At 42.6% G+C, this 13499-nt stretch overlaps 1 protein-coding gene across 1 annotated transcript in view; it reads right to left on the bottom strand.

The window, feature by feature from the left end:
- Window positions 1-9142, bottom strand: part of LOC115415525 (regulator of microtubule dynamics protein 3-like) — a 29462-nt gene extending 20320 nt beyond the window's left edge. The window contains 4 exon segments of the mRNA XM_030129115.1: window positions 8786-8830; window positions 8833-8877; window positions 8880-8983; window positions 9138-9142. Coding sequence (XP_029984975.1) covers window positions 8786-8830; window positions 8833-8877; window positions 8880-8983; window positions 9138-9142 — 199 coding nt within the window.
- Window positions 9143-13499: the final 4357 nt, after the last annotated feature.

Raw genomic sequence — 13499 nt, 5'->3', positions numbered from 1 at the left:
AATGAAATTTCTGTTTTTTTCAGGTTATTCACATTTTTTGGGAAAATGTAAATATTTTCATACTAGAAAAACTTGGATTTGTCATTATGTATAGGTTATTAAGTCATTATTTTACTGGTCTGGCCCATTTGAGATCAAATTGGGCTGAATATGGAACTGAACCAAAATGAGTTTGACAGCCCTGTGAGTTAGAGGTACATTCACATCTGCAATTTTTTGCTAAGGCCAGTGTTTTATAATACATTTATAATTCTTTAACGAAGATGTTGATGTAGGAAGGGATCTGGAGAACTTTGCCTTATGAACATGATATTTGCTCATCAGTATAATTAGATTAAGTGAAACAAATAACATTACACTGTGACAATATTTACATTTACAAAACTATTCTTTCACAATAAAATACAAAAAAAAAAAAAACATAAATAAAAACAAGATGAACAACCCCAAATGTGCAATTTGAACAATATTCTGCCTGTTCCCAAATGTTATGGAACACTGTGTATAAATGTACATGTATAAATAATAAGTTGAGGCATAATATTGTTAAAATTGCACTAATTTTTCAAATGAAATTTATGTTTTTTCAGGTTATTCACATCTTTTTGTAAAATGTAATATTTTCATAATTTAATTGGAGGGTTTTTGTTCTAAAACAAAAAGAAAAACTGGATTTGTCATTATTTATAGATTATTAAGTCATTATTTTACTGGTGTGGCCCACTTGAGATCAAATTGGGCAAAATATGGAACTGAACTAAAATGAGTTTGACAGCCCTGAGTTAGAGGGTATGTTCACATTTGCGATTTTTTTTGCTAAGGCTAATGTTTTATAATGCATTTATAATTCTTTAAAGAAGATGCTGATGTTAGGAAGGGATCTGGAGAACTTTGCCTTATGAACATGATATTTGCTCATCAGTAGGATTAGATGAACCCTTTCATTCATACTGGTCACTCCAGTGGACAGTTCTTCTCCAGCTGTTCTCTTGTATATTCATGGGTTTTGTTGTTTTAGTTTAATGTCAGCCAACACAGTGGAGGCATGTGCACCATCCTATATACTGTAATTCATACAATTACTGCAACTTTGCGGTTCTTGATAAACCTGATCTGCTGTAACATGTTTGAGTGTAAATCAGTTGGTAATTGTTATTAGACTGTAATTAACAGTTTTCTTAATCTAAAAGTTTTTTTTTGCATATCATCTTCATAGTGTGAGTAATAACTAATATTAGAGTAGTTAAAATGTGAGAAACATCAGATTAGCTGCATGAAAAAATGCTTTTATTTAATAGTTTTCACACAGTTTATCACTTTCTGATGATGGGTTTTAACCCTTTCATGCATGAATTATGAGAATTATTCCTGAGTGTTTTTATTTCTCTTTAGGCATTAAAAAAAATGCGTTTGAAAAAATGTATGAGCCTGTTTTTCATGGAGTTTCAGCTGGACACCATGCGTTTAATATTTCAAGCAAAGAAACATATTTACTGATATACTGTGTGAAATCTATGAAATAAAAAAGATTTTAATGATGCTAATTTGATGTTTTCTCACATTTTATCATACTCCAATACTAGTCAGTACTCACTTCATGAAGATAACATAAAAAATAACTTGTTTTAAAAAAATTAAATTAACCCTTTCATGCATAGTGGTCACTCCAGTGGTCAGTTCTTCTCCAGCTGTTCTCTTCTGTATTCATGTGTTTTATTGTTTTAGTTCCATATCAGCTGACACAGTGGACACTCATGCACCATCCCCATACACTAATATTCATACTGTTACTGTAACTTTGCTGTTTTTGATAAACCTGATCTGGATAAACATGTTTGAGTGTAAAAAAATTGCTTGTTTTTAATGCACGAACTATGTGCCAGTATTATTTTATTCTATTTATTGTCTTGTACTCCTAGCCTGTTTCATTATTATATACAGCCCTTTGGGACAGTAGTGTCTGTTTTTAAGTGTGCTATATAAATAAACCTTGACCTTGTTACTGTCATATCAGTACTGGACTCTTGTATGTTTTGTCTGTCTTGTGTGTCACTTCCTGTTTTATTTGTAGTTTCCCTCATGTGTCTTGTCTGGTGTCTTTACTTTCCTTTTGTGTTCACCTTTTACCTGATTACCTTACTCCTCCCTGATTGTCTCCACCTGTGTCCGATTGTCTTCCCGCCCTCTTCTGTATTTAAACCCTGTGTTCCCCTCAGTTAGTCGCCAGTTCGTATTCCTTCCTCGTGTTGTGTTTACTTACCAGCGATTCTCTGAACCTGTTCGTCTGAAAGTCTGTTCGTTCCTGACCCGGTTTGTTCCTCGACTTCTGAGCCTGCCTGATCCCTTCCTGTACCTCTGCCTGATTCTGCCTCACTGGTTTTCGACTTTTTGCCTGGACTCACGGTTAGTGCTTTGCTTTATCCCCATGTACCGTTGCCTGTTTTTTGGATCCTCTGTGTATGACCTGGTCTGTCCCCTGACTCTTCTCTGCTTACTCCTAGTCGGGTTCCCCTCGTGTGCTCCCGACCCGGGCAGAGAACTCCCCTTGCTGGTCTCGGACGCCGTGACGAACTCACACAGTCTGACCTGCGAAGACTCCTTAATGAAACCTTTTTGTAAACTGTTAATCCTGTCCGTGTTTAATAATCACTCATTATCTTTACTCCTGTCTGTTGGTTGTGCATTTGGGTCCAAGTCTTGTGTCTCTGGTTCTAACAGTACGAACTGGCCAAGCATGGACCCAAGCCAACCTAGACCAGGTCAGGGAGGCTATCCGCTCGCAGGGGCAACGGTTGGGGGGGCACGAGCAAGTGCTACACTCTCTCATGGACAAGATGAACCAATTATCGGTCCAGATGTCCCAGATTTCTAACACCCGGTCTCCTGAACCTAGTTCCCCTGTCGAACCAGTGGCGGCGGCGTCTACGGTTCGTTCCGCCGACGAACCTAACATTCCCCCGCCTAACAAGTATGCTGGAGACCCTGACACCTGTAGAAACTTTTTACCCAGCTCCAGCTGATTTTGAGGCTCAGCCTCGCCGTTTTTCTGGTGACGCAACTAGATTGCTTATGTTGCTAGTTTACTGGAGGGTCCCCGTTAAGTATTTTAACGCTCTTTTTGAGAGTGGTTCACCGGTCACACTTCCTTTGACAGTTTATGCTTGGAATTAAAGCGTGTGTACGATCACCCAGTACGGGGGCAGCAGGCGGGGCAACAGCTTATGAGGTTAAGACAGGGAGTTTGTCTATCCGGCAATACATAAGCCATTTCCGTTCTCTGTCTGTCGAGGCAGGGTGGAACGAACTATCTCTAATAAGTGCTTTTCAGTCTGGTCTCAATCGCACCATCGGTCGGGAGATGGCTCTCCGGTGGGAGCTGCAGACGCTGGAGGAGGTCATCGCGGGCGGCCATCCACCACTTTGGACCAGATGTCTGTTTGGCAGGCGGAACCCGCAGACGAACGACCGGCTGCCAGTCCCTCACCTTCCCATCTCCCTCCACCGGCGGCCGAGGCCGGTGACGGCGTTAAAGGAGAGGCCATGCAGTTAGGTCGCACCAGGTTATTGGCGGAGGAACATCGGCGCCGACTGGCGGCGGGTCTTTGCCTCTACTGTGGTCAGGAGGGTCACCGGGTGAGAACATGCCCTAACAAGAATAAATCCTCTCCAGGTGAGGATAAGTTGCTTAGTCGGACTCTGTGTATGTCCAGTCTGTCCCGTCAGCTTCCCTGGTAGCTGCCTCTGCTACTGAATCTCTGTCTTTACAGGCACCCGGTTCTGATAGACTCCGGCTCGGACGCCAACCTGATGGACGACCAACTCGCCCTTAAGCTGGGTCTCGCCCTATCTTCTCTCGAGTGACCACTAGAGGCACGAGCACTGGATGACCACATCATCTGCAGGATTACCCATCAGACCCAGCCTGTGACTGTCCGTTTTGCTGACGGACACACGGAGTCCCTCTCCTTCCACGTTTATCACTCTGCGGCTCACCCTCATCCTGGGTTTCCCTTGGCTCCAGCGGCATAAATCCCCAGCTGGACTGGAGTACGGGGGAGGTCCGGTCCTGGGGTAAAGACTGTTTTTCTTGTGGAATTGAACACAATGACTCTGATTTTTTGTCCCCAGCTGATTCTGTTTCGGTGGCTCCGGTCCAGGTGGCCTCTGAAGAAATGACGGATTTTCCAGCGCTGAATAAGGTGCCCGTACAATATCATGACCTTAAACAGGTTTTCAGTAAGTCCCGAGCCACCTCTTTACCTCCGCACAGGCCATATGATTGTGCTATAGACCTTCGCCCTGGCTCCTGTCCCCCTAGGGGGAGGTTATATTCTCTGTCTGGTCCTGAGACTGCTGCTATGCAGAAATACATAGACGAGTCATTAGCAGCAGGTCTAATTCGGCCCTCCTCGTCCCCGGCGGGGGCGGGGTTCTTTTTTGTGGATAAGAAAGACAAGACCCTGTGACCCTGTATTGACTATAGAGGACTCAATGATATTACTATTCGTAACCGTTATCCACTTCCTCTGATGTCATCAGCATTCGAGCTTTTACATGGCGCTCGAATCTTCACCAAATTAGACCTCAGAAACGCTTATCACCTGGTTAGAATAAGGGAGGGGATGAGTGGAAGACCGCTTTTAACACCCCTAGCGGTCACTATGAGTATTTGGTGATGCCTTTTGGCCTGACTAACGCTCCAGCTGTTTTTCAGGCTTTGGTCAACGATGTCCTTCGGGACATGTTGAATCAGTTTGTTTTTGTCTATCTGGACGATATTTTGATCTTCTCCCCAGATGAAGAGACACATGTCCTACACGTTCGACAGGTCCTACAAAGACTCCTGCAAAACCAGCTTTATGTCAAAGCTGAGAAGTGCGAGTTCCACCACATCGGTGTCTTTCCTAGGCTTCATTATCAGTGAAGGAAGCGTCCAGATGGACCGGATAAGATCAGTGCGGTGAGGGATTGGCCGACCCCTGCTTCTCGTAAGGAGGTACAAAGATTCCTAGGTTTCGCTAATTTCTACCGCAAGTTTATTCGGGGTTTCAGCAATGTGGCTGCCCCTTTACATGCCCTCACCTCTCCTAAGACTACTTTCAGGTGGAGCCCTGAGGCGGAAGAGGCGTTTGTCCGTCTTAAGAGGGCTTTCACCACGGCTCCCATCCTGTCCGTTCCTGACCCTGCTTTGCAGTTTGTGGTTGAGGTTGATGCTTCTGATGTGGGAGTGGGAGCCGTCATTTCCCAGAGATCCCCGAGTGATGGCAGACTTCATCCCTGTGCCTTCCTGTCGCGGAGGTTATCTAAACCGGAGAGGAATTATGACATCGGTAACCGGGAGTTGCTGGCCATTAAGGTGGCGCTGGAGGAGTGGAGGCATTGGCTGGAGGGAACGGAGATTCCATTTTTGGTCTGGACCGACCACAAGAACTTGGAGTATCTGCGGTCAGCAAAGCGGCTGAACTCTCGTCAGGCCAGGTGGGCTCTTTTTTTTACCCGGTTCAATTTTTCCCTTTCCTATCGGCCGGGTTCTAAGAACGGTAAACCGGATGCTCTGTCCAGAAGATTTCCCCCACTAAATCTGTTTCTGAACCTGTCACTATTTTACCTGGTTCCTGTGTGGTGGGGGCTTTTCACTGGTCTATTGAGAAGACGGTTATTGAAGCTCTTAAGGACTGTGATGTGCCGGTGGGGGTACCTCCTGGTCGGTTTTTGTCCCTGTGTGTGTCCGTCCTCAGGTGATCCTGGGCTCATACCTCCAAGATGTCGTGCCACCCAGGGGTTCAGCGCACCATGTTCGTCATAAGGCAACGTTTCTGGTGGCCTAATATGGAGAAGGAGGTTTCGGAATATGTGGCGGCATGTCCCACCTGTGCGTCATGCAAGACGTCGCATGCGGCACCTGCGGGCCTGTTACGGCCCTTTCCGGTCCCCAAGAGACCCTGGTCGGCCATCTCCCTGGACTTTGTAACTGGTCTCCCATCTTCTGATGGCTACAATACGGTACTCACTATTGTAGATAGATTCTCTAAAATGGCCCATTTTGTGGCTATGCCCAAACTCCCCTCCGCTAAAGAGACGGCAGAGGCGGTCCTGTTTAAGTCTGTAGAATCCATGGTTTCCCAGAGATGTGGTTTCTGATAGAGGACCTCAGTTTGTGGCCCGTTTCTGGCGAGCTTTTTGCGCCCTCATTGGGGCATCTGTTAGTCTGTCCTCTGGTTATCATCCCCAGACCAACGGCCAGACGGAGCGGGTCAACCAGGTGCTGGAGTCCGGCCTGCGGATTTTGGCCACTCACAGCCCAGCGTCCTGGAGTCGCAGCTCATGTGGTGGAGGTCGCGCACAATTCCCTTCCCTGTGCCTCCTCAGGACTCTCCCCGTTCCATGTGGTCTACGGATATCAGCCACCCCTGTTCTCCGCTTCTGAGAGGAGGTCAGCGTTCCCTCGGCCCAAGCCCTTATCCGCCGCTAGGAGGACCTGGTTACAGGCCAGACGGGCTTTGTTAAAGTCGACCGGCTACTACAAGACCATGGCTGACCGTCACAGAACTCCGGCACCGTCCTACCAGCGGGACCAGCGGGTGTGGCTTTCCACGCGCCATCTGCCTCTGAGGGTGGAAAGCCGTAAGCTGGCTCCCAGGTTTGTTGGACCTTTTCCTGTCTCTAAAGTGATTAACCCTGTGTCTGTCCGCCTACGGCTACCTAGGACCATGAAGATCCACCCCACGTTCCACGTCAGCCAGGTCAAGCCTTGTAAGGAGAGCCGACTGGTACCCCCCACCCAGCCCCCACCACCACCCCGGATCGTGGATGGAGGACCAGCATGCTGTGCGTCGTCTTCTGGCGGCCCGTCGCCGTGGCCGTGGTTTTCAGTATCTGGTGGACTGGGAGGGCTACGGGCCGGAGGAACGGTCCTGGGTACCGGCGTCCTTCATTCTGGACCCGGACCTCATCAGGGACTTCCATCAGCGCCATCCTGAGGTCCTGGGCCGTCTGGAGCCGTCCCCTAGAGGGGGGGGTACTGTCATATCAGTACTGGACTCTTGTATGTTTTGTCTGTCTTGTGTGTCACTTCCTGTTTTATTTTGTAGTTTCCCCATGTGTCTTGTCTGGTGTCTTTACTTTCCTTTTGTGTTCACCTTTTACCTGATTACCTTCTCCGCCCTGATTGTCTCCACCTGTGTCCAATTGTCTTCCCGCCCTCTTCTGTATTTAAACCCTGTGTTCCCCTCAGTTGTGCCAGTTCGTATTCCTTCCTTGTGTGTGTTACTTACCAGCGATTCTCTGAACCTGTTCGTCTGCCTGTCTGTTCGTTCCTGACCCGGTTTGTTCCTCGACTTCTGAGCCTGCCTGATCCCTTCCTGTACCTCTGCCTGATTCTGCCTCACTGGTTTTCGACTTTTGCCTGGACTCACGGTTAGTCTTTGCTTTTCCCCATGTACCATTGCCTGTTTTTTGGATCCTCTGTGTATGACCTGGTCTGTCCCCTGACTCTTCTCTGCTTTATCCTAGTCGGGTTCCCCTGTGTGCTCCCGACCCGGGCAGAGAACTCCCTTGCTGGTCTCGGACGCCGTGACGAACTCACACAGTCTGACCTGCGAAGACTCCTTAAAGAAACCTTTTGTAACTGTTAATCCTGTCCATGTTGAATAAACACATTATCTTTACTCCTGTCTGTTGGTTGTGCATTTGGGTCCAAGTCTTGTGTCTCTGGTTCTAACAGTTACTGTTGTTAGACTGTAATTAACAGTTTGGTTTTTTTTAAACCAAAAAGTTTTGTTTTTGTTTTTGTTTTTTTTTGCAAATTATTCCATGAAGTGAGTAATAACTAGTATTAGAGTATGTTAAAATGTGAGAAAACATCAGATTAGCAGCATTAAATCTTTTTTATTTCATGGATTTTACCAGTGTCACAGTAAATGCATGTTTCTTTGCTTCAAAATGAAATGCATGGTGTCCAGCCAAGTGGACATTTTTGCTACTCCATGAACAACAGGTTCATAAAAAAATTTAATTCGCTTTTTTTTTTTTCCCCATGCCTAAAGAGGAATAAAAACAATTGGGGGGAAAAAAATCTAGATTTAAGGATCTCATAATTCATGTATGAAAGGGTTAAAACGCAATATCAGAAAGTGATATACTGTGTAAAAACCATGAAACAAAAGCATTTTTCATGCAGCTAATCTGATGTTTTCTCATATTTTATCACACTCTAATACTAGTTCTTACGCACTTCATGGAGATAATATAAAAAAAAAAACCTTTTTGTTTAAGAAAACTTATAACTACAGTCTAATAACAATTAGCAACTGATTTACACTCAATCATGTTAGTGCAGATCAGGTTTATCAAGAAGTTACAGTAACAGTATGAATGCGTATGGGATGGTGCATGAGCGTCCACTGTGTTGGCTGATATGGAACTGAAACAACAAAATCCATGAATATACAAGAGAACAGCTGGAGAAGAACTGTCCACTGGAGTGACCAGTATGAATGAAAGGGTTAAATTCATGTTTCTGTGCTTCAAAAATTAAACACATGGTGTCCAAATGAGTGGACATTTTTGTAACTCCATGAAAAATAGGATCATAAAAAATAAATAAATAATAAATCTATCTCATTGGTTTTTTTCATGCCTAAAAAGGAATAAAACTCAGGAAAAGAAATCTCGACTAAGGTTCTCATAATTCATGCATGAAAGGTTAATAACAAATCAGGTTTATTAGAGCATTAAATGTACTTTCGTTTCCCTTGGGCGCGCGCACACACGCGCACACACTCACCCTGAGCATCCATGGTCTCGTGCGTCCGTTCATCTCCATCCGTCCATCGAACAGAACCGGAGCCGGTGTCCGGGCCTCTGACACCAGTCTGGGGCTCTTCTCCTACACATCTGTCTATAAATATGAGCTATCAAACCCAGCTGTGTGGCTCCCACGGCCAGTCCGATTAACCCGTTCCTGCCCAGGGCAGGTTCATGTCTGTGGATGAGGCGAACCTATCCTTCTGGTTAAGAAATGTCACTATCATACAACACTGACCATGACTGTGTGGAATCCTGCTGGAGCCCCACACAAACACATGCCTTTACTCAGAGTCTCATTTCAGAAAACATCCGGAGAAAATTCGCCTGACAGCATCCGTGCGCTGACGTTAGCATTAGCCGAATGACGTTAGCATTAGCCGAGTGACGTTAGCCTCCAGTCAGATGTTATGTCAGCTAACAAAAACACTTTTCCTTAACTTGATGCCAAAGCTGTAATTTCCGCCTCAGAACTCACGTATATTTAAGGACACACTTTAAAATTAAACTGATTTAGTTTACTGTTATTCGGTTAGTCGCACAGATGATGATGATGATGATGAACTGAAACTACATCCCATCAGTCCTGGTTCCACCTACGATCAAGAGGCTCGTGCGTGGTGGGAAAACTTCCGGTTAACCACTTTCAAAATAAACAACTTCCGGTTAGGATTTCCACAATAAAGAAGCAGCAGCAACAACAAGACAATATATACAAAGTACAAAACACAGCAATTACATTCCAAAGCATTAAGTACATACATGTGACAAAAACAAATATATGCCACTGAAACAAGGTTCTAATAGTTCTAATAGACATTTGGCCCCCAGGTTTACAGTTTATGGAGACCACAGGGAAATGTGGGAAAAGGAAGAATTCAGTTTAAAAAAAAATAAAAAATTATCACACTTGGATATGAAAGGTTGATCTTAGTGAATCTCCATTGAACCAAAACTGTTTCATCATGATGGAAAAGGTGGAGTATGACACAGGACTGTGGTATGAATGTGGGTGGAGCTCACCCAGCAGGTCAAAGCAGACCGACAGAAACATGAAACACCAAACTGGACACATGTTCAAATACACACAGTCAACAGCAGACAGTAAATCAGATGCTTTATAATCTAGATTTGTCATTTTATTAAATTCATGCTCTACCTCCCAGTATTTTAAATTCAAATGTGCAATAACTTGTTTTCCCTCTCAGTATCTTATTATATTATATTATTATTATTATTATTATTATTATTATTATATTATTCTTTTTTCTGATCAATACTCTATTTTACAAATGTGTATTTGTCTGTACAACAACTGTTTTTATATGTTTTGTCTGTGTTTATGGGTTTTGTTTTGTTTTTTTTAAATTCATATCTTTTTCTAACTCCGTGACTCAGAGAAATGCTCAAGAATTCCAATGGACCTATGCTGCAAATAAAGTTTATTCTATTCTATTCTATTCTATTCTATTCTATTCTATTCTATTCTATTTTATTCTATATTTTTATTCAAGGTTATTCTTTCATTAAAATCTCTTAAGGAACAACTGTTGTGTTTTTATCTGCTCTGAATACCCTGAAAGACTCATTAAACCTGCACTGTACAAAAAAAAAAAAAAAAAAAAAAAAAAAAAAAAAAATCTGTAATTTAACAGAATTTAGTTTTCCTGTATTTTTAAGATACAGGAAAATATCAATGAAATGACAAAAACAGACTGTGATTTTACATGTCAGATGTAAAATAACACGAAAAAACTGTAACTGTGAATAACCAAAAAAATTCAATTTTTTAAAAGAATGTTTTTCTTTTTTCACAGAAAAATACAGTTAAAATACATTTGCAAATATATCGTAATTTCACAAATGTTTCTTTCTATTTATGAGATTATACTGTTAATTTAAAGTTTAATACTGTAATAATATAATAATAATATAATATAATAATAATATAATAACATAATAATATAATAATGAAACGAGATAAAATTACTGACAGTTAACCGTTAAAGAACTATTTGTTCTGTCAGTTGAACCAGACTTGTTTTTAATTGACAAATATCTTGTGTAATTACAGGAGGTTTCACAACAAAAATGTTGAATAAATGTATTTTTGTGAATGTATAACATGTATAAGCACTGATAAACTGTCCAAATACAGTTTTTATCAGTGGATTGGACAACTGAGTCTCATTGAAAATTATTTATATTTATATTTATAGGGAATTGGATTGTTTTAATACATGTAAATATTCTTTATTAAACATTTACAGTAAAAAAAAAAAAGAAAAAAAATAGATGCAAAATCTCATGTAAAGTTACAAAAAAAACTATATTATAATTATAAAAAATTGCCATATTTTTATGAGATGGTTATTTTCCGTTATTTAACCGTATGTTTTTGGCACCCCTGCTGCTGGAATAATACCGTTTTTTATGCTTTTTTAAATGCTCTTCTTTTTTTTTTTTACAGCGTGGGACTGATATAAAGCTCTAATAAAGCAAGTAATTATTGGATGTTGTTTTAATTCTCAAGAATTGTGTTATTTAGTTGTGATTACTTGTGCCTTTTAATGTCTTTGTTCTTACATACAAACAGTGCGTTCACATTTTCTGCCCCTAAATTCATTATATATATCAGTCTGTAGATGTTACATTAGGACAATATTGTTCTAATTCGAACAATGATCCCATTATTTAAAAACAAAAGGGTAAAGGCAGGTCAGGATGTTAGCAGAATATTCCCACACACTGATATGTAGTTAAAACTGGTATGAGCAGGAATGTGAGATGAACAGGAAACGCTGTCGAAACTGTACCTAAATAAATACTTTTGGGTTTGGAGCGAACAAAGACATCTGACAAAAAAGAGGTGAACGTTTTCATCCTCTGACATTTTAAAGGTGAAAACGCACTTCCTACTCAGAGATAATCATCACATGAATGGACTGGAAAAATCCTTATTAGTTGCAGCTCTGGTTCCTCAGTAAAACAGTGTTGTAAGTTCATAATTATACAGGTCATATTTGACTTTTCCTTTACTTAAACATAAGAGTTTGCCCCTGCTTCAGTAAAGTTTATGTTCTCTGTAAACTTTGTGTGATATTTGTCCTCAGGGTGCTGCCCTTCAGGACCAGGATGGGGATTTGAAAAATGGCTCCCCTTCTGGATCCCCCTGGAACTGACCATGTGGTCTGGGAGGTGGAATATTATGGTGATCCAATAAAATATGGTGAGTGGTAGGTAGGGCTGTGTGATTAATCGATTTTAAATCAAAATCAAATTTCTTAATTAAGAGGATGTTTTAAAAAAGGAAATCGTCAAAAATCAATTTCATCTCTCTTGTGCCTCCAGGCTACCATAGGCCCCTCCTCCAGGCTACCATAGGCCCCTCCTCCAGGCTACTAGTCCTCCTCCAGGCTACCGTAGGCTTCTCCTCCAGGCTACCGTAGGCTTCTCCTCCAGGCTACTGTAGGCTCCTCCTCCAGGCTACTGTAGGCTCCTCCTCCAGGCTACTGTAGGCTCCTCCTCCGGGCTACCGTAGACTCCTCCTCCAGGCTACCTTAGGCCCCTCCTCCTGGCTACCGTAGGCTCCTCCTCCTGGCTACGTAGGCTCCTCCGGGCTACCGTAGACTCCTCCTCCGGGCTACTGTAGACTCCTCCTCCAGGCTACTGTAGGCTCCTCCTCCGGGCTACTGTAGACTCCTCCTCCATGCTACCTTAGGCCCCCCTCCAGGCTACCGTAGGCTCCTCCTCCGGGCTACCGTAGACTCCTCCTCCAGGCTACCGTAGGCCCTTCCTCCAGGCTACCTTAGGCCCCTCCTCCGGGTTACTGTAGGCTCCACCTCCGGACTACTGTAGGCTCCTCCTCTGGGCTACTGTAGGCCCCTCCTTCAGGCTACCTTAGGCCCCTCCTCCGGGTTACTGTAGGCTCCACCTCCGGACTACTGTAGGCTCCTCCTCTGGGCTACTGTAGGCCCCTCCTCCAGGCTACCTTAGGCCCCTTCTCCTCGCTACCATAGGCTCCTCCTCCTGGCTACCATAGGCTCCTCTCCTGGCTACCGTAGGCTCGACCTCCGGCCTACCAAAGGGTCCAGTCCTGCCTGTGGGATAAATTTGTGAAATACAAAAAATTACACTGAATATATTAACAATCAAAGATGTTCAAATCATTTTAGGTCAGTTCAATCTAAAGTGAGTCAGACCAGTAAAATACTACCAGAATAACCTATAAATAATGAAAAGTGCCATTTTTTCTCTTTGTTTTAGTGTAAAAAAAAGTTAAATTGCTCAAAAATGTTTACATTTACAGATTATCCTTTTACAAAAAATGTGAATAACCTGTTATAATGCACATGCATAAATGATAAGATCAAACATAATATTGTTAAAATTGCACTTATTTTTCTTAAGAAGTTTATGTTTAACATAGAGAAAACTTTGGAGTTGACATTCTTCATAAGTTCTTATCCTATTATTTATATTATTTGACTGGTCCGACACACTTTAGATCGTATTAGGCTGAATGTAGAACTGAACTGAAATGAGTTTGACAGCCCTGATCTAACATATCGCTGGAGAGCGACCCAGGACAGAGGAGAAAAACAATCCACTTATTTTTGTCAAATTTCACATTCATTGAACAAAATTTGCACACCAGCGTCCAATCATTATTGTTTTTAAAGCCCTTTTCTCCA

The sequence above is a fragment of the Sphaeramia orbicularis genome, chromosome 24 (genome assembly GCF_902148855.1).
Source record: "Sphaeramia orbicularis chromosome 24, fSphaOr1.1, whole genome shotgun sequence".
NCBI lineage: Eukaryota > Metazoa > Chordata > Actinopteri > Kurtiformes > Apogonidae > Sphaeramia > Sphaeramia orbicularis.
Note: the sequence above shows the minus strand (reverse complement) of the source record. Positions and strands in the feature narration are given on the sequence as shown.